A 21,575-nucleotide genomic window follows, 5' to 3' on the forward strand; every position below is an offset into this window, starting at 1 on the left:
CTGCTTCACTCAGCATTGAGGACAAACTGATAGAACACTAAATCAAATTTGTCAAATCTTCCAACAAAGAAAGTAATTATTTTAAACAAAATGACAAAAATTGTGTGTGTGGGGGGGAGAGTTTTCATCAAAACTTGTGTTTACCAGCCCCATAAAAGGGACATACTTTTCTGTTGTCTATCATTTATCAACAAACAAGAAAAAAAAAAAACCTCTACCCCCCTAAAAACTAAGCAGTTGCTGCTACATTCATTTTAGAACTTTACCAAATGGAGATTGTGCTGGCTAAACAATACAGAGATTAAAAGAGTTAAAAGCAATAAGCAACCAGTATTACTGTCCTCTTTGATTTCCAGCCTAATAAGCCCTTACACTTAACACGTGGTCATTTGTACACTCAGACCGATACTGGAAACACAGATGTTTTCGCAGAAAGAGATGCCCATTTAATTTTATGGAAAATTTATCAGACTCCATCTACTCCAAAGCAATCAAAAACGATAACTCAGCACATTGTCAGAACTCTCACTTGGAGCACATAGCTCACCTGGAATAGTTTACACAGAACACGAGCATGTTTCATCAGTGACAGCTTTGTGTACATGAGAATATAAAAGGAAAACATTTCTGTCTTTTAATATTCTTTCACTGAGAACAGGATGACTCAATAGCACATCATGACATCGTGAAAACAACCACAAGACACTGAGTGTTCCAAAAACAGAATTAAATCCATAAAAGCTCAATCTATTTCACAATGGTTCCCACTGCCTTAAAGCTCGCCTCAAACATACTATCAGTACTTTTTGCAAAGATAGGATAACAATTGGTTTGAGAAACATTCCAAGACTGGAAAAAAAAAACAGGCACATAAGGACTCAAAAATGTACTCACTTGGAACTTTGTGTCTACTCTCTGGCAAATTTTGCTGGACTGAGTAGTTGAAGTCGGTGATGGTTCAGAATACCGCGTATAACGCATCGGTTGACGGTTTACCGTTGGTGTCACAAGTCTCTTAACAGGTGGAGGCTGGAATGCATTCTGGGATTCCAGCTTTGAAAGGGAAACAGCAATCAATTTATCCTTACGTCCACCCAAATTAATTCCAATATTTATTGATGAAAACAAATTACAGAACTATAAACCTCACCCCATCGGTCTTGGCACTCAGAGAACGCAATTTGAAAATTCTAAAGACCGTTCAACTTGTAGAGGGAAATCACCAGAAAACAGTAACGAAATCCATAAAGCTATATATAAGTAGCCAAAGTCTGACTGAATTCCATTTCAAAATTTGGCAGTTAGCTTCATAGACAAAATAATTCACGCTACCATAATTAAAATAACCCATGTTCCTAGAATATGCTCCTATCTTTTCCTCTGCCCACACTGTGATTTTTTTTTTTAGTAGCTTAATTCATTAATTTAACATTCGAAGTGTTAAGCAACTAATTATACAGGCTTCTGGGCTTCACATTCCCTACATTTTCCCCCTTCAAAGTTACACAAATAATAGAACACACTCAAAAAAAAAACAACTTGTCAGTCTTACAATAATCTCATTCATTAAAATATGATCCAATGCTTTACATGTGCATTAGATGCACTTCAAGTAGTGGGTTTGACTTCCCTTTTCAAAGCATTTTCACAGACCAGAGTTAATTTTTAACACAGACCACTGCGTGTTCTGCAAAACTGACTTAACTGAACTGTCAGACAGAAAACAAACCCTAAAGGCTACAAGATTTACCGATGGCTCCGCCTGCGGTCTTAAGGATCAGAAAATACAGTCTTAGGAAGCATGCTATTGTTCAAATCAATACCAACAGGAAATTTTTGTTTACGCTGCAGCTTTAATTTCACAGTATCTCCCAGCTCTTAGTAATAGGATTCACACTATCTCTAAAGTATATAAAAATGCGTCTTTCTAAAAAATATTACATTCAGTTTGAAACCTTGAATAAGACATGTTTTATGTAAGTTCACAAATCTACTTCGAGTGAACGACGGTTCATTGCTGGTTTTAAAGGTAAAAAAGAAAAATATTAATTCCCCCAGTTAGGCATTTAATACACCAAGAGCTATTCTGCCTGGTACAGTTCCTTGAAATAAGAAAAATACCACATCACTGCTACCCACTGCAGAAGTTTAGCCTGAGTGCACAAGTGTTCCGTCAACCGCATGTTCACTTTAGCAGGAAAACACGCAAGCAAATAATTGCTTCTCAGCAAATAATTGCCTCAGCAAATAATTGCTTCTCATCACGGGCTACCCTTCTCCCGCCACCATTATGAATTCTAATATTATGAATAGACAATCTATCTCCTTTCACCCACTGACAGCTGCGTGCAACATTCATTTAGTGGCTGACAATTTCAGGCTCTCTGTTGCAAATCTGGCAGATCTTTCTTAATGCCTTATCACAGGTGTATTGCTATAATATAACTGAGAATTCACACCAGATTTGGTTTTAGTTATTTGGATAATATTTATGATATACTTCACTTCTCCATGCCCTTGTAATTTGGCAGATGGTGAAAAGATGGTCCAGGAAATCTGAGATGTTTGTAAACTCTGAAGTGATTGTAAACTTAATTATACATCCATCCAATCAAGGAATTAGCACAGAAACTTCTTGAGGCACTGTCCCTTTGCTCATTAGAACAGAAGATGAAAAGTTTGCACATCTTGTTATTTCCTTCAGTCACCTGATCCTCAAGTGGTCATTTAAGGGTTTTGCAATTTAATAAGCCCAAGGATACCCCAGCTAAAGTCATCAAAAAAAGATGACTAGTTTTCATTTTTTAAACAAAATGAAAGGAAATCATGCTTTACCACAGCATTATCACCAGTTCTGTGCTACCTCCAAATAGGAATTTAGGAGCGTAAGATTTATAGCGTTGGAAATTAACAATTTTCCTCCTCTTTACTTTGAATGGTGATAAAAAGCAGAAAAATTAGTTTTCTGTGCCCGAATGAACACGGAAGTCTGTACAAAGTCTATATGACCACTCAATCAGTATTTTTCTATTTGTGATCATTTCTTCAAGAGAAAACTTGCCTCAACAGGAATTTTAATATGCAGCTTCACCCCAAGTTGGGGGACAAGATAAAACAACTTGGTGTGTTCTAGAGTTGTTGCTCTCAACTTACAAAGATAACATAATTCTTAACCTGAGTAATCTTCACAGCCCATCATCTACTGTGGATACATGCCAATATTAACTTGATTTGATGTCTATGTTGTCACTGAGGTTTGAGAAAATTTTTCTAATAGTGATAAAGCATTGAAAAAGTTATCTACCTCAGCTTAAGACATTATTGGTTCTTACCTTTCTTCGTTTGGACTGGAAGTCAGTAATATCCGGTTTATCTATGTCCGGAGGCTGAGGGAAAAAACAAAGCATAAATATTAGAGGGCAATTTTTTTCTCCTGAGAGAGAGGGTTCCCTGCAACAAAAATGTAGGGGTTCATGGTCAACTTACACAACACAGCGGCAAAAGAGATGTCATTCTTTTAGCATCCTGTTGAAAAAATAGCGCAATAAATTAAACCGGCCACAACGTAAGGAAGAATAGTTTTATCTTTATCCTTTGATGGCACATTTACTAAGTTTTATAAACACATGAAGCAAAAACAGATTAAAAGAAGTGCTATTTACCAACAAAGCGGTTGACAGCTTCTCCACTGCCTCCAAGATGCACCATGCTGAGGTACTCAAGGTAGCGTGGGACCGCACAGTTTCTTGTCTAGCTTTCGCTCTCTTTTGTGCCTGAAAAATTAGCGTTTTAAGTGTTACAATGGTCAATTCTCAGCTAAGGAGGCATGTATTTTATGTCCCAAGGCTACACTGATGATACAATCAATATATTCCGATGACAGAGAAACATGCAGTCACTGGGAGTTCAAGCCATAAAGAAGAGAATACATTCGGAGTTTAATGAAGTTTACCTTGGGCCTCAGTGCATCTTGCACGTGCTTGTTGCACGAGCAATAAAAGAACTCCGTACTTGTAAAAGGTCAAGACGGATGATGCTAGGACTGCTAAGGCCTCCGAAGCAGTAATCAGGGAAACAGAACTCAAGAAAAGGCTTGTGGTGGTACAGAAAGCATTTTCAGTAACAACACAGACCTCAGAGTTTCACGATGGTCTAAGTGTACCATCTCAAAATCGGTGTATACAATCATAACCAGGAACTAGTTTTACTTCTCTCTTGCTTCCTCCCTTCCCCCAAGATTAAAGTTGGCTGCAAATCTTTGTCTTAAAAGATAAAGATCTGATTTAAACTGTAACAGATCTAAACATTACACTGAAAAAGTAAACTGTGTATTTGCACCACCCAACTTCAAATATCAGTCAAAAACTTCCTTTGGTGTGACTTTTTTTCTTCCCAGGTTAAACCCCTCATATAACCACCCTGTGCTTATCACACGATGTGAAGACAGGAAGCAGACCACGCAGCATGTAAAAACACAAGTGAGACTCACAGAACCACAGAATGGCTAAGGTTGGAAGTGACCTCTAGAGATCGCCTGGTCTACCCCCCCGCTCAAGCAGGGCCACCCCGAGCAGGTTGCCCAGGACCATGTCAAGTCAGCTCTTGAAGACCTCCAAAGAGGGAGACTCCACAGCCTCTCCGGGCAACCCGTGCCAGGGCTCCATCACCCGCACAGTGCAAAAGCATTTCCTGATGCTCAGACAGAGCCTCACGTTTCAGTTTGTGCCTGTTGCCTCTTGACCTGGCACTGGGCACCGCTGAAAACACAATGGCTCTCTATGCTCTTTGCACCATCCATTCAGGTATTTATATACACCAATAAGATCCCCCCTGAACCTCCTCTCCTCCATGCTAAACGGGCCCAGCAGTCCCTGCCTCTCCTCAGAGGAGAGGTGCTCCCAGTCCCTTGATCATCTTGGTGGCCCTTCGCTGGACTCTCTAGTACCTTGCTGTCATTCACAGCAAGCAGCAAGAAGCTTGCAAGCTACTCTCTCCTTTAAAAGCCTAGTATTTTGGTTCCTCTTTTTACCATAATGCAGTAATATTGTAAAAAACAAAAATAGCCGACCAAAGAGGGTTCCCAGCTTTGCACCACAAGGTTTCAAGGTTTCCCGTAAGTGAGGTACTTGTACTGCCCTTTTTCCGTTGCAGAAATGGACTGTCAGAACAGAGCCAGCAAACCCGCGTTTTCATTTTCTTAAAATTCCTTTTGATTTATCGATAAAAGTCACTTTCATTTAAATACATTCCTACCAAACCTGATTTGACTTTCCTTTTCGATTCAACTCTAGCTAATCAGAGTTGTCAGCACTTTTTATTTGCTATTTCCAAGAACTCTTGGGGGCAAATAACTCTCTTCAAGAACTATATGAATCGTTCAAAACAGAAAGCATGTTACTGCTTATCTTGAGACTGCATTTAGTCCTGCATGCCTCTGTGTACCAGAAGAACAAAGGATCAGCAAAGTTGATTTTAGATATTTTCAAAGACTGCAGGTTTATACAACATATCCATAGCATGAATGTAGGCATGCTTGGAAAAGAAGATCCACAGATAAATATTAGCCGGGTTTGACTACTGTAGCTTTTGCTACCATAAACACAAGTTTTCAAAGTTATGCTGTCATTGGTTTTTTTGCATCAAGTTATTTTAACGTAATGTAGTCAGAGGCAGACAATGGCACTTAAATGGAATTTTTTGAAAGACCTAACAACAGAGGAAACCCCAACTACCAACAACTAGCCCAAACTGCCATTCTTGTTCTTTCTGACAAGTATTACCTGTGGTAAAAACTGTTATAAAAGAATTTAAACAGAAATCAATCTCAGACGTCTATTTTTGTAGACCAAGAGGGCAGAAGAGCAACTGTTACCACATATTCAGCTCCCTGCTCCAAGCTCCTTTGGCAGTGCTGCTTTTTTTATTTCCATCACTATTTCCCACTACACTACTTTTCTCATACCTGATAAGGTTCCGTCTTTGGCTGCCTTGATCTTACAGCTGCACCACCGGCATAGGCCGTCTTTCCGGGGTAAAATGGAGAAAACCCAAGCTGGTTTTGCTTAAAAGCAGACGTGCTTCCACGTACCTACGGAAACACAGTATGAAAAGTGGATAGAAAAACAGGTACACATTCAAACTGATTAAAAGAAATACTGTGCAGTACTTACAGGACACAGTCCTCCAAAAACAAATAAACTGAATGCAGGTTTCTTAGAGCTAGCTGCAGAATGCTGCGAGAGGGAATGAGTTCTTTCAGCTTCTGTGGGCCAGAGCAGTGACGATGAAGTATTTTTTAAAACTGCAACATCTGCCAAAATGACGTATGCTAGATGTAAATGCCTCTCGTACGTACAGAACTTTAACAATAAAGATCACACTAATTCAAGTTCTTCAATACAGAAAAATAAGCATGACTTCAGCTTCTTTAAATAGATCAACTTCACGTACAGACTGAAAACCAAGTATCACCTACAAACTTGAAAACTGTTCACAGAGCTGCAAGTAGTTTTCAGCAAACTTACCAAGTTAATACTGTGCTTCCAATGCAGATTTTTGTTTCCTTCAGGCTAAGATAAAAGAGGACCGCATAAACATCAGTGCATTTGTACGGACAAAGCTTTTTTCTGTGTTGGTAAAAGGCTGGAGGCCAGCACAGATCATAATCGCACAGGTTTTAAACCTGGAAGATTCCCCAAAGGCTGCTCTAAGAGTTAACGATCTTCTGTCCATGTATGTTTTACGAAGACACACCAGAAAGTTCTAGTGCACTCAGGTTATATTGCTAAAGCCCAGCAACTCTACTCTCAGCTGTACAAAAGATCTCTGGAAAACCTGCTGAGCACACGTCAGTCCCTGTCTATATGGGGGACTAGAAAAAGCTGCAAACCTGCTGTTCGCCCTTTCAGCGAGAAGACCTAGGTACCAACCTACATCGACACGATGCTTATTTTTTATTTTAAAATGGTGTGCTTTCCTCAATGAATTTGGCAAAAGACATGAAAGTATTGACATCTGAAGCCTTCTACCAAGAAAGGTCAAAAAACAGCCTATAGCTTATGTCAGAGTAGTTTCTTTATCTTCTCTTGCTGAAACACAGGAAAACATCTCGTGTTCCTATTTGTCACCTGCACTTATTCACATTTAACCAGCTGTCTGTTAGATATTCTGAGTCACTCTTCCTTCTAGACAATCAGCCTAGTTGTCAAGCTATGGCAAGTCAGCCTGATTTCCTACCGTCCCAGTTCAAAATTTACATATAACCTAGCCGAATGTGTATATTTCAGCACTGACTCTTTCTAACATCAGGGTATCATAAACGTATTCCAAAGCACGCTTCTATTAAAAAGGTGATAGGATTATATACTTCTAAAACACTAAAAATTCAATTTAATTCTCGCATCCAAAGTTGACATTCACCTATTTTATTTACTAAGGTGATGTGGAATATTAAAGAACGCAAGGTACTTCACATTAAAAAAAAAGTCAATTAAACAGAGAACACAAAAATCACCTTCAGCAGATGCTCTAGAGGAGGAATCACTGGTTGTTGGGATGTTATCATCGTCTTGTTGAGAGGTAGAATCTTCTATTTCTTTTATGAAGGACAGCCTAGGACTGCCAATGCCAAATATAGAAGATGTCGAGGGCTGACAAGGTGGGACAGGAGAATCCAGCACGGTGTAATTCAGATGGCTCCGATGAAGAGAGGGCCTTGTTAACACAACTGGGAAGTTCAGTGCTGATCTACTTGTGGATGGTTCTAGACAAGAACAGGGAGATAATTAGCTTTGCTATAGACAAGCTCACAGAAGCCAAAACCTGTTTCCTATCGACAGCCATGCTATTGCCAAGTTCTAAGGCAAAAAGAGAGAAGCCAAATTTAACTTCTTCCTCACCCAGATACGGTTGCATCTAACTGTCTGGCTACAACAACAACACTGCTTGCGATACACAGTATTAATGTTGCATCCAGAAGTAGTTAACTATGAGGTTTTACAACACCACATTCTGACCCCGTGCTCAAATGCTCTAACGCTGACTTGGCCGTTCACTAAATCAAACATATATACTCCTTCTCCCATGTACAGCTTGCAATAAGCTTTACAAAATTTGAGATTACACGGTAAATTACAGATAACACTGCAGCTTCCATAATATTGGAACAAAGGTTATATTAATCTGAATACACAACATGAAAATGAACGTTTGCAGTACTTTTTTCCCAAGTTCTTCCATATCTGCTCACGTTAGAGGCAAAACATCATCTCCTACCCATTAACTATTGGGATTTTGACCCAAGGGACAAGGATGTTGACCCAAGTAACCAGATGAGCATTTTTCCCTCTTGAAGCAAAGGGTCTGCAAACAATGCCAGTGGCCTGGAATAGGTGGCCTTGAAGTCTATCTTGCTAAATGAATGGAACTATTCATGGGTATTTTGCCTGATGAAAGCCTACTGTCTCTCCCAGGAATCTGGGCAATTCAAATGACTTTGAGCCACTATCCTCTTGATACTTGAACTGAAGCTTAAACTAGTTAGTTCAATCTTCATAACCACTGCAGTACCACTAATTAGCTCTCCAAACCATGAGCAGATTTTTAGGACAGCACCGTTTGAGATACAGAAAGTTATTGAGGCGGAAGGCCACCCAATATAGGCTCCAGCACACTGATACCTCAGAACTGAAGAAACACATTGGTTTCAAAATGTAGTAATAATTAAAAAAAAAATATCTTATTCTTAAGCATAGTAAGTAACACCCACGGACAGCAACATAAGCTGCAAAAGGTTCCAGGGTGTCCACCTGCTCCTGATCTCCTGGAGTCAGCAAGCTTGCAGTGCAGCTGTTCTTACTGAAAGCTCCTTTCACGCAGTTACATAGGAAAGCCAACATGTGTTCCTCAGTCAGGAAGACCTTCTCTGTTCTTTTCTCCAAACTCATTCCCAAGCTACAGCTACACACAAAGCCATCAATCTCCTTGTTTACAATTAGATGAGATTGGAGGCAAAGATATTTCCTCATTGTTTTTTGATTCTGCCAACAACAGAAGCAACTGACTTTCCACATTATCTATGGTTACCTACGCACGCTCAGACAAAACTTCTTTACTTATTAAAAGCTGACTTCCCCAAAACAGCTAATTTAAGAGAAACTCAAATAAGAATAGATGCAAATTTATACAACAGGACTACAGGAACAGTGAGAGGCACTGGATATAAGACAAATTAATCTTTCATGAGGTAAAGGAGTTGCAAACCTCGTTGCCAACGGTCCAAATACCTTTTCAAAGACGCCCCCTTCCCCCCGCGTAGACCTTAAAGTTATTGAATATTTTAAGGATAATAATCTCATAAACCACGTCCGTGCACAAGTTCCCCAGTTCACCATCAAGTTAACAAGGAACTTTACTAAATTGATCAAAGCCCAAAACAAAACAAAACAAAACAAAACAAACAAAGTCGGGACACGAGACGGAATTTTCCTCTGCCATTCTAGCATCTAGTCTTTTGTTTCGAAGACTGCAAAACAAATTAATTTTTTTAATTGCCTTAGGCAATTAGACAGATTTTCATTCCATATCTTTTAAAAGATGGAAAATGCAACCCAGCACACTTGCAAATGACTTATTTTCAGCATTTAGCACCTGGCTAATAGAGTACCTAAAGTTAACTGATGCCTTCCAAGAGCATAAGATGTATGCTTCGTAACTGTGTATACAGTTTAAAGCTAAGATGGTTTCACAAACAGTTGTTTTGACTTTTTTGTTTGTTTTTCATTCTGTCAAAACCCTCATTCCAATTTCCTTTTGAAATTCAGATTCAAAACTAGAAATCTGTGAATAAATACAGATGGCCAGAATTCCAAATGATTTTTCACATACCTTGTCTACTTATTCTTGCTGGTTCAGGCGTGAATCTCTCATCGATTATGGTATCTTCATCTGCATAATCGTGGTGATAGTTTACCGGAGTCTCCTCCTGGTTTGCAGATTCATTTCTGTCTACACACTCCTCCTCACGCTTATTGAAATACTTCTGCAGCCAGGCCGGTACAATATTTCTCACAGTTTCTGTCATTCTGCTAATTATTCCCTGCTTGAAAGAAAAAACAGTTGTTTAATTACAGAAACACAGTCAACAGCATATGCTGGGATACCACCTTCCACGGACCTTGAAGACAGATATTATACAGCAAATATTCAGAAGACGACGACGAGGTTGATCCCTGGCATAGGATCGCTACACTTCTGGTAAACCTAAAATTCACCTAAGATTGATTTACAACTACCTATCACTTTCTGCACTTCCAAGTGACCTTGGCAAGGTTCAAAGTTTTGAAACCTCTGCCAAAATTCACCAGCAGGTCGTCAATCTGCAAGGCTATCAGGAAACTCTACGCCTGAACAGCTCCTGACCTACAGACTTGTTCCAGGACTCTTCCTCTTCGCACCCTCACGTGAAAACCAACTAAACCAGAAGTTCAGCAACTATCTACTGCGACAGTCAGGACCATACTACCCATTAAAATCAGTGAATCTAAATATTTTCAATTTTAGTAATGCTGAATTGCAGTGACTATACGCACAAAAAACAGTTCTGCTCTCAACAGTCAGGCTAACCCAGAAGATGTCCTGGAAGAAACACAGCTATAGCTATAGCACCAGCACCTCCTCTTGCAAGAGCCTTCTAAAGCTGTTGCTGTATTTTGTAGAAGACTGACTCTGCGGCATACATCGGGTACGATCGGAGAATTCCCACCTGAACGAAAGCCCCAGGAACTACGGTTAAATAAAAGATACATTAATATAAATGAATATAATTAATAATAAAAATTAATAATAAAAATTAATATCCAGAAAGCTGACAATCATGAGCTAGGCATCCTGCTAATCATCCCTCCTGCAGGCAGGGGGAAAAAAAAAAAGTAAATTAGATCCAGGACTAGTTCCCAGGAACTTTGAAGCTGCTAACTATACTGTTGACAGTGCCCAGGCACCTTCAGAGCTTAATGGTAAGAGACAGAGGGTTTGGTGGGCTGTAATTATGATCACAAGCACACAAAACACATCTATTTAAGTATTTCTAAGAATCGACTTATCGACTAAAGTTGTAGGGGGAAGGATGAGAAAAACAGCGGGGTAGGGATCAGAACCAGAGGTATAACCTCACAAAATCGCATCGGTCGCTTTCGTGCCTCCCCAACTGCATCACTGAGAGACAATTAACATTAAGCCACAGAACCTTCTGCAGAGTGGACATGATATTGAAAATAAACTGGAATTAATTGACAAATGCTCTAAGCAAGCTATCTGCTCAAAGCTCGTCCTTTTACGTTATGAACATTTGCACGATTCGTCTGGTTACAAAGCTAACTGCTATAATAAATGCACACATGTAACATCTATCAGTTTGTCTATTTATCAAATCATTAAAATTCTTCCCCGATAAGTTACTGTTAATTTGATCTGCGCTGGATGTGCAGCAGCCATTCTCTGTGCAGAATCCCCCAGATATCCCCACGCACGTGTTTGCTCTGGCACACTCTTTAAATAAACGTACTGGAAAACACGCAGAGATAACAGACAATGGAAAAGTTAGAAAACCATCTCCACTGATTATTTTTAATCCACGTGTAAGGTTTATCAGTTAGCTACACGGTGTCGGCACACGCAAGCTATGGCACTTTCAACATTAATGCACTGTTCAAGCCAGAGGTTTCAACGGTTGCTCTGTAAGCGTGGGGAATGTTTGCATTGCCCTTCCAGGCCAGCTTTAGATGGACAAGATTGATTGTCAATATATGGTATAAGGGACTTGGCATTTCTGCAAGTGATAAAAACCTAATTGAGCAGCTATCCACGCGTAGCGCTCCCTTGGTTTTGCATATGATAATCAATCCCCTCAGCTACGTTGCTCATTTAATAGCGGAGAGGTTTTGGCTGAACAAACATGTGCAGAGGGCATCTCCAGAGCATCTCTCTGGGCGTCCTGACATTTCTTAGCAAAGAGCTGCTGGGAGGGATCTCGGCGCGTCCCCCCTCCAGCACGGGGATTTTCACAGCCCGAATTGACGGACCGCTTTCACCATCAACCTGCTGTACCCTACAGCACAAACGAGAAGCAAAGCCTGGCAGGTAACGTTCAGAGAATTGATGATGGGCTGAGGAGGGGTGCAGGGAGCGGGGAAAGCCCTGGGGGTGGCACTGGGGGTCCTGAGGGCAGCGGGCTGGGGGTGAAGGGGAGGGGGAGGAGGGGGGTAATGGGCTGGGTAGAGGGGTAAGGGGGTAAGTAAGGGGCTGAGGGGATAACTGAGGGGGTTAGGAAGGGGCTGAGGGGGTAACTAAGGGGGTAACTAAACGGTTGAGGGGGTAACTAAGGGGGTAACTAAGCCGTTGAGGGGGTAACTAAGGGGGTAACTAAGCGGTCGAGAGGGTAACTAAGGGGGTAAGGAGGTGGGTAGGGGGTAACTAAGGGGATAAAGGGGCGGGTAAGGTAAGGGGGTAAGTAAGGGGGTAACTGGTGGGCTGAGGGGGAAGGGCCCGCTGTGGGGGGGCCGCTCCTCACCCGCTTGCTCCTGGCACAGGGGGGCTTCGCGGCGCCCAAACGGTGGCGCCGCCTCTTCACCTTGCCGCCGGCCGCTCCTCCTCCTCCTCCTCCTCCTCCTCCTCCTCCTCCTGCTCCTCCTCCTCCTGATCGGGCTCCTGGGCTGCCGCCCGGCGCCCCGCCGCCACCGGCCCTGCCACCGCCGGCCATGCCGCTGCCGGTCGCGCCGCTACCGGTCGCGCCGCCCGAGGCCATACCGCCCCCCCCCCCGCGTTCGGTGCCGTCACGGGGCCCCCCCGCCCCCCGCCGCCACGCGCCGCGGGGCCTGCCCTGCCCCTCGTGGGAATAAAAATGTTGTTTTTGCAGAGTTACGTTGTTTAAAGGTAAGGAATGGGGTATTGAGGTGTGCTTGCAGCGATAAGAACGCTTAGCAGGCGACCTTGTAAAACGCAGACAACCAGACTCCGTAGAACAATTCGGGGAAAATCACGGTGTTGAGTCAAGTCAGGTAAGTGAAGAAACATCACCGCTTCAACCAGTAAAAAAGTCAAAAGAAATTCGAAATTTAACAGGCCGGCAACGGAAGGCCATGCATTGTCTGGGAAGCATCAGACAGATTGTGAGCCTGGATCACCCCCTGAGTGGGGAAACGGGGGAGGGTCCCGTCATCAAAAAGTATATAAACTGGGTTTTGGAACCAGCAGGGGCGCTCCTGCTCGTGGGACGCCCGCCACTGCGATCGCGAATAAATTCCTGCTTCGCTGAGCTCCTCGCCTGAGCCCAAGTTCTTGGCTACGGAGTGTTTCTCACACCCTCCCCCTCCCTCCCTCGCGCGCCCCCTCCCCTCACGGGAACGCGCGCCCCCCCCTCCCGCTGCCGCTCCCGTTCCTCGCCCCGCCCCGGTCCCGTCCCGGTCCCGCCGCCCTCCCGCTCCCGCCCTCAGGACCCGGCCGCCATAATGAACCCCGGCCCGGCCACCGTAAGCACGGGGCTAGGAGTCACCTCCAGAGCCTCCCCGCGCCGTGGCGCCGACCGCCGGTGTGCCGCAGCACCGCGCCGGGCGTGGGACGGCGCCCCGAGCCCACAGTGCTCGTCAGAAAAGCCCCGCACCGACAACCGATACCCCCGCACCGACAACCAACAGCCCCCACGCCGACAACCAACGCACAAGCAGAGTTTTAGGCCGGATTCGTGGCCCCGTTGGTCCGGGAAGCGGTCGTCACGCTAAATTCTACCTTACGGCAGGGGAACGATGGGCATCGTGACAGATCGCCGCCCCAGAAAATAAACACAGAAATAAATAATAAAAACGATAACGGGACGTGAATCGTGCGCTTAATAACAGACATTGGGCAGTGAAATCACCGACTTCTGCAACAATCCGTGCTCAGGGAACTGACTAAAACCCCTCCTGCATTGGCCATGTAATAGCTAGGCAAACATCACATAATGCTTCCCTCCCTCACGTACACCAAACCTATTAAGGCAACCATAGTAGTGTGATAACGTGATTTTTCTCCTCCAGATCAGCGTCAAAGGCAGCTACGCTAGGTTTGCTCATAAGTTCAAACGCTGCTTTATTTATTTATTTAAATGCCATTTTTCTTATTTGGAAGGATTTCCGTAGGGTGACAGGCCTTTAATGACACGACTCAGAAACATTTGCCGATGCAGTCAAACGGTGTCTATTAACGCGAGGCACTGAAGTTAATTGGTATTAAAAATGAGCCAAAACGAAAGGCAAGTATCTGCGTGTCCAGCAGAATGACAGCGATCATCACCATTTGATCAACCTTCCCTGTGAGTTCTATCTGCAAGTTACTTTGAGGTAGCGCTAGAAAGAAGCGGTTGGTCCAGAGCATCCCTGCAAAAAGAAACATCCACGGCTTAAGTACCATCTACTCTTTTGGTATCCTTTTAAGTACTTTTTACCCGTTTCGGACTCCTGCCTTTTCCCGGCTCACTGATGACAGCATTAGTAGCCCCTCAAGCTACTGTCCTACAGCCTTTCCCATCAGTGAAGAGATAGGAAAAACCCCACTACTTCTTGGAAAAGAAAACCAGCAGGTTTTTGAATAAAAGCACTCTCTGTTGCAGCTAGGTACAACGAAAAGAGTTTATGAAATCATTACGGGACATTCTTGTAGAAAACTTCCTCAAGCTTGGAAGAAAAAAAAACATTTCAGCTAAGTAAAACAGAAAATAACTGGAAGAAGTGAAGTATGGCGGTGTTGGAAAAGTTGCTTCAAAGACTTGTTTAATTAAAAAGAAGGAAGAAAGCAAGTCCCTACTGCAATCCCATCTTTGTCAAACTGATGGCGGGCACCAGTACGATGTGTTCAGCTAACACAGGCTGGAAGTTGTAACTGCAGCTGTGAAGTTTACCCAGTAAAAAGACTCCGCAAAGCATTCTAGCAGTTCCGATGCAATCACTGCTTCCTGAATTTGTGACTCACGGTTAACACGGCAGTACAGGAAGAAGTCTGGCATTCACTGTGCTCTTACGGTAAAGAATCTGCCCTGCGCACACCATCCCACGCCAGGTATGCGCTCCTAACAGGAAAGGACGATAGGCTGATAAGTCTCAGCAGAGGGAAAAAGACATCAGAGAACTACTTTATAACAGCAGCACGCGGGCTGCAACCAACGTTCTCTTCCTCTCATCATTTTCATTTCTGTGGACTCCAAGAGAATACACTCCCAACATTTTTCAGCTCTGGAGAACAAACAGCCCAACCAATCTCATTCACTGAACTACAAAACTGGTATTTTCGCTATCTAGTCCGGAAAAGGAGGCGCACGTCTCTAACGTACAGTGTAGAGACCTTGTTAATAGGCAAAGTCTGCATAAAATAGGTGGCCACAGCCTGATTTTCTGACGTTCAGGGCCTTGGGTCACACACCACCACAGTATCAGACTTAATGAAGTCACCAATCTATGTGGGCCCCTCATTACACAGGTCACCTGTTATGGACCAACCTCTCAAAGGCCAAAAACCAGCACTGATACTGCCGGGCCAACACATATCTGTAGCATCCCATTTCTGGGTGACAACACAATGAATGTTTCCACAAAGTACTCGATGCAACCTAACTACTGTGTTTGGTGATGCAAAGCAAGCCGTGTCAAAGCAGCGTAGCACCCAGGCACATTCCTGGAAGATGTTTTGCTGCTCACGTTGAAGAAAATAGATAAAAAAATCCTGTGCAGTTTGCGCTTCTGAGCTCAAGTACCACAGCTATGCACTACAATTGAAGTGGCATCAAACCTTGTAAGGTTTTGAAGCTTCAGCACTGCCATCCAAATTCAAGGAGGCTGCATCTATTATCTTGAATTTGCCCCAGCTCAGTCCCCTGAAACAATTCCATAGACACGTACAAGCAACCCTTTTCCCACCCAGATTCTTTGCTTCATCTATTCCACCTCTACCTTGTGTCATATTCTTATTAATCTGCCCCTCAAAAGACTCCCTGGCTCACACAAAGAAGCAACCCAACAAATCCCTGTTCCCAGCCACGTTGCTTTCATGCTTTGGGAAGAGTTAACTGCAACAGCTCTAACTGTGATGCCACCTCACCCCCTCCACTTATGTGAGGTTCTTTGCCTTCTGTCCCCTCCTACGTGTACACCTGCACTAGAACCAGGAAGAATGCGCTTCCTACAATACTCCAAGAGCCTCTTCTGTTTCAGGATGTCATCATTTCAATTCAGGACTGAAAGTATTCCTAGCAAAAACCCAACAGCTAATAGCTAACAGAAGCAGTTGCTGGTGATCAGCTACAAGTAACCTGGAAGTACTGAGGAGTCACAAAAGAGGATTTGCATTACATTTAAGAACAGCATGCAGCTTAGGACCACTGCTTTCACTGACTACACTAAGCCATAAAAAAGAATTGGATTCTTACCTGCCATCACAGCAATCATGGTTTATGTTGCCCCCAAAACACACAGGGCAGTACCAGAACTGTGTCAACTAGCTTTAACAGCTTCCCCAGCTATTAAGTACAGTAATTTCTGCTTCCTTTTTTTTCTTGGAGGAATATTCTTTTGTTTCCAGCCTCACTTACTTATTATATACACTGTTAATTAGCAACTATTTCTCCATACTCATAGGGTTATGGAGTCCCTATGACTGGAAAAGACTCTGTACCCTTCAAGATAAGAACAGCATAAAGGCAGCAACTCGCAAGACTGCTCTAGCTTAAAGCAAAGCTTTCCTCATTGCTCTCATCTCCTTTGACTTGAGTACTGTCGTCCTTCTACCAAAGCTTTAAAAACTTCATTACCACGAATGAAGGAAGACCAGAGCAATTAGAGAGGGTAGCAGAGGGTATAACTTAAGGAGCTGTTACTAGGATTTTTTTGTTGTTCCTGGTGGACTATTTTTCTCCTTGCCAGCAAGGAGGGAAAACCAGCAAGTTGTTTTCTCCAAGATTTTTTTTTTTAGGTTTAAGAACACGGATTATGTTGTAGCAATTTCTTCGCTGTAAAGCGTCAGCTGAGAAGTCTAACAGTAAGAAGGGCAAGAGAAAACTGAATGCTGATGCAGAGAGTGCCAGCAGACATCATCCTCGTTCCATGGGATGTGTGTAGCTATGGCAGTTGAAGTCTACACTTCCATATGCTTAACATACCCTATTTATAAGCCAATTTTAGCTGACCTAGCATATATCAGTAGTACAGTTAGAGCCAGCAGCCTGCAGGAAAAAGTGGGCACAGGTGTTTCCATAGCAAGGCCTGTGAGTGTCTCCCATACATACTTCCAGTCTAAGCAAGCACATGAAAGGCTTGGCTTGTCGCTTACCTAAGGAACCAGGAAAACAAGGGAAAGCTAGATTCTGCTTGTGTCCTAATGCCCATATAAAAATAAAGACAGATGAAATACCCTTACTACCTTGTTAAATTCCATAAGCCGGAAGAGAACGTGCTGCACACAGGTACAAGTAAAATCCCTTGCTGGCAGGTTTGCAGAAACAAATTTTTTATTTACACAGGCAAGTCTATCTTTAGACTCCATTTACCTCTTTACATTTCTCGAATATTTACATGACTTCATGATGCTCCAAGAAGAGAGTGATGAACAAAAAGATTACAGAAACTGTCAAAAGCATAGCAAAAAAACCCCAACCTATCATTGTGCTTTAAAACTTATGAGCTAGAATAATGTAGAAGAAATGTAGTTTTAGCACTTTGGTCCTAACGGTCATGCTCTAGAAGACACTTAAATAGCAGAGGGGATTTCAGAAGTGACCGTATCCAGAGGTTGCCAGTGACAATTCATGAGTGAATCGCAGAGTTCTTCGCTCGTCTCCGTGAATTGTCTGTTCATTTCATCAACATCCAAGTAGAGCTGTGGATCTGAAAATAAAAGCCTGGTAAGTCCAAGTATCAAATCTGAGGCATGCGCACAAAAAAACTTCACGTGAAATGGCTAATAAAATGTATTTTAAGCTAAGTGTAATAAGCTATTAGATCTACTAATTTTAGTGAGGTATTTAGTCCTCTAAAATTTTGAGCCTCACAGCTCCAACTTTTGGGAATTTGTATATTAGAAGGCTGGGACTAGAACTGTCTTTCAAGATAAAGACAAAGACAATGTTTAAGATAGTAAAGATAACGTTTAAGGATAACCAGCCATGAAACCTTCCCAAGAGTCACTTAATTCACTTCTACGGCAATACACGTTACATAGGATAGTTTCTAAACACTAACACAAAATGCCTCCACGTGAGGAATTTTGCAAACCTTCCAGGACACAAATATGTTTTGTACCGTATTTGTAAGTGCAAGCTGAATCCTCCTTTTGGAATCTGCAACATAAGCTTTTACCTCAGGGTGGAGAACAAAGCTTTTGCATATTACTGAGTTTCTAATATAAAATCTGTTTAGCGGAATCAATACAAAGAACAAAATTCTGTATTAGACCATTTTCAAATGGGAATGAAGGCACAAGTACAAGAAACCTGCTGCGAAGCATTGACAGTGTCCCGTTTTACTTGATGCGGTCAGTGTATGCTGTATCAGCTTTAAAACCCCAACTGATTGCAGATCAGCCCCACAGAGGTTTGACCTCAGCTGAATTTTCAAGATGTTCTTCATCCAGTAGAGGTTGGCTTGTATTGTTAAAAGGCACAAGTATGGCTAAACTCAAGTGACAATGATAGAACCCTTATTACCGTCAGTAATTAGGTCATCACCGATTGCAGTCATAACTGAAGATTCCTGAAAGACAGAAAAGGCTAAGTTTAATCATAACTCATTTCAGAAAGCATCACAGATTCAAAGTGCTGCAGTCTCAATCCATTCCTTCTTCCTACAACTACAAGGATAGATGGCATTTTATCTACTTATTTTTAGAAGAAAGCCAATATTACAGTACAGGTTGGAAGGGACCTCCGGAGGTCACAACTAATACATTGACCACGATAAGACCACTTACAACAACTGTTTAATTTGCTTTAAGCAAAGCAAATCAGAAGAACAGGAACAGAAGAAGCGTACGCAATTATGCTGTCAAAACCATTCTTTGGTATGCGTGAACAAGTAATGGTGTATAAATCACTAATTCTATGGATTTACTAAGTAAGCATCACTGCTTCACTCAGCATTGAGGACAAACTGATAGAACACTAAATCAAATTTGTCAAATCCTCTAACAAAGAAAGTAATTAATTTAAACAAAATGACAAAAATTGTGCGTGTGGGGGGGAGAGTTTTCATCAAAACTTGTGTTTACCAACCCCGTAAAAGGGACATACTTTTCTGTTTTCTATCATTTATCAACAAACAAGCAAAAAAAACCGAAAAAACTCTACCCCCCCAAAAAACTAAGCAGTTGCTGCTACATTCATTTTAGAACTTTACCAAATGGAGATTGTGCTGGCTAAACAATACAGAGATTGAAAGAGTTAAAAGCAATAAGCAACCAGTATTACTGTCCACTTTGATTTCCAGCCTAAAAAGCCCATACACTTAACACGTGGTCATTTGTACACTCAGACCGATACTGGAAACACAGATGTTTTCGCAGAAAGAGATGCCCATTTAATTTTATGGAAAATTTATCAGACTCCATCTACTCCAAAGCAATCAAAAACGATAACTCAGCACATTGTCAGAACTCTCACTTGGAGCACATAGCTCACCTGGAATAGTTTACACAGAACACGAGCATGTTTCATCAGTGACACCTTTGTGTACATGAGAATATAGAAGGAAAACATTTCTGTCTTTTAATATTCTTTCACTGAGAACAGGATGACTCAATAGCACATCATGACATCGTGAAAACAACCACAAGACACTGAGTGTTCCAAAAACAGAATTAAATCCATAAAAGCTCAATCTATTTCACAATGGTTTTCACTGCCTTAAAGCTCGCCTCAAACATACTATCAGTACTTTTTGCAAAGATAGGATAACAATTGGTTTGAGAAACATTCCAAGACTGGAAAAAAAAAAAAAAACAGGCACATAAGGACTCAAAAATGTACTCACTTGGTACTTTGTGTCTACTCTCTGGCAAATTTTGCTGGACTGAGTAGTTGAAGTCGGTGATGGTTCAGAATACCGCGTATAACGCATCGGTTGATGGTTTACCGTTGGTGTCACAAGTCTCTTGACAGATGGAGGCTCGAATGCATTCTGGGATTCCAGCTTTGAAAGGGAAACAGCAATCAATTTATCCTTACGTCCACCCAAATTAATTCCAATATTTATTGATGAAAACAAATTACAGAACTATAAACCTCCCCCCATCGGTCTTGGCACTCAGTGAATAAAATTTGAAAATTCTAAAAACCGTTCAACTTGTAGAGGGAAATCACCAGAAAACAGTAACGAAATCCATAAAGCTATATATAAGTAGCCAAAGTCTGACTCAATTCCATTTCAAAATTTGGCAGTTAGCTTCATAGACAAAATAATTCACGCTACCATAATTAAAATAACCCATGTTCCTAGAATATGCTCCTATCTTTTCCTCTGCCCACACTGTGATTTTTTTTTTTCAGTAGCTTAATTCATTAATTTAACATTCGAAGTGTTAAGCAACTAATTATACAGGCTTCCGGGCTTCACATCCCCTACATTTTCCCCCTTCAAAGTTACACAAACAATAGAACACATTCAAAAAAAAAAACAACTTGTCAATCTTCCAATAATCTCATTCATTAAAATATGATCCAATGCTTTACATGTGCATTAGATGCACTTCAAGTAGTGGGTTGACTTCTCTTTTCAAAGCATTTTCACAGACCAGAATTAATTTTTAACACAGACCACTGCGTGTTCTGCAAAACTGACTTAACTGAACTGTCAGACAGAAAAAAAACCCTAAAGGCTACAAGATTTACCGATGGCTCCGCCTGCGGTCTTAAGGATCAGAAAATACAGTCTTAGGAAGCATGCTATTGTTCAAATCAATACCAACAGGAAATGGTTTACGCTGCAGCTTTAATTTCACAGTATCTCCCAACTCTTAGTAATAGAATTCACACTCTCTCTAAAGTATATAAAAATACATCTTTCTAAAAAATACTACATTCAGTTTGAAACCTTGAATAAAACATGTTTTATGTAAGTTCACAAATCTACTTCGAGTGAACGATGGTTCATTGCTGGTTTTAAAGGTAAAAAAGAAAAATATTAATTCCCCCAGTTAGGCATTCAATACACCAAGAGCTATTCTGCCTGGTACAGTTCCTTGAAATAAGAAAAATACCACATCACTGCTACCCACTGCAGAAGTTTAGCCTGAGTGCACAAGTGTTCCGTCAACCGCATGTTCACTTTAGCGAGAAAACACACGATCATCTCCTCAGCAAATAATTGCTTCTCATCCCGGGCTACCCTTCTCCCGCCACTATTATGAATTCTAGTATTATGAATAGACAATCTATCTCCTTTCACCCACTGACAGCTGCGTGCAACATTCATTTAGTGGCTGACAATTTCAGGCTCTCTGTTGCAAATCTGGCAGATCTTTCTTAATGCCTTATCACAGGTGTATTGCTATAATATAACTGA

The 21,575-nt window shown here is 41.9% G+C and overlaps 2 protein-coding genes across 4 annotated transcripts in view; one reads left to right on the plus strand and one right to left on the minus strand.

Annotated features, from left to right (window-relative positions):
- The window catches only part of LOC136786324 (nuclear pore complex protein Nup153-like), a 378,386-nt gene that overhangs the window by 156,612 nt on the left and 200,199 nt on the right, over window positions 1-21,575 (plus strand). The window lies entirely within an intron of this gene.
- Window positions 1-21,575, minus strand: part of LOC136789852 (nuclear pore complex protein Nup153-like) — a 39,785-nt gene that overhangs the window by 10,636 nt on the left and 7,574 nt on the right. The window contains 10 exon segments of the mRNA XM_066990996.1: window positions 895-1,053; window positions 3,333-3,386; window positions 3,487-3,525; window positions 3,663-3,773; window positions 5,963-6,088; window positions 6,171-6,310; window positions 7,514-7,762; window positions 9,886-10,119; window positions 18,725-18,770; window positions 20,046-20,204. Coding sequence (XP_066847097.1) covers window positions 895-1,053; window positions 3,333-3,386; window positions 3,487-3,525; window positions 3,663-3,773; window positions 5,963-6,088; window positions 6,171-6,310; window positions 7,514-7,762; window positions 9,886-10,119; window positions 18,725-18,770; window positions 20,046-20,204 — 1,317 coding nt within the window.

This window comes from Anser cygnoides, chromosome 2 (assembly GCF_040182565.1).
Source record: "Anser cygnoides isolate HZ-2024a breed goose chromosome 2, Taihu_goose_T2T_genome, whole genome shotgun sequence".
NCBI lineage: Eukaryota > Metazoa > Chordata > Aves > Anseriformes > Anatidae > Anser > Anser cygnoides.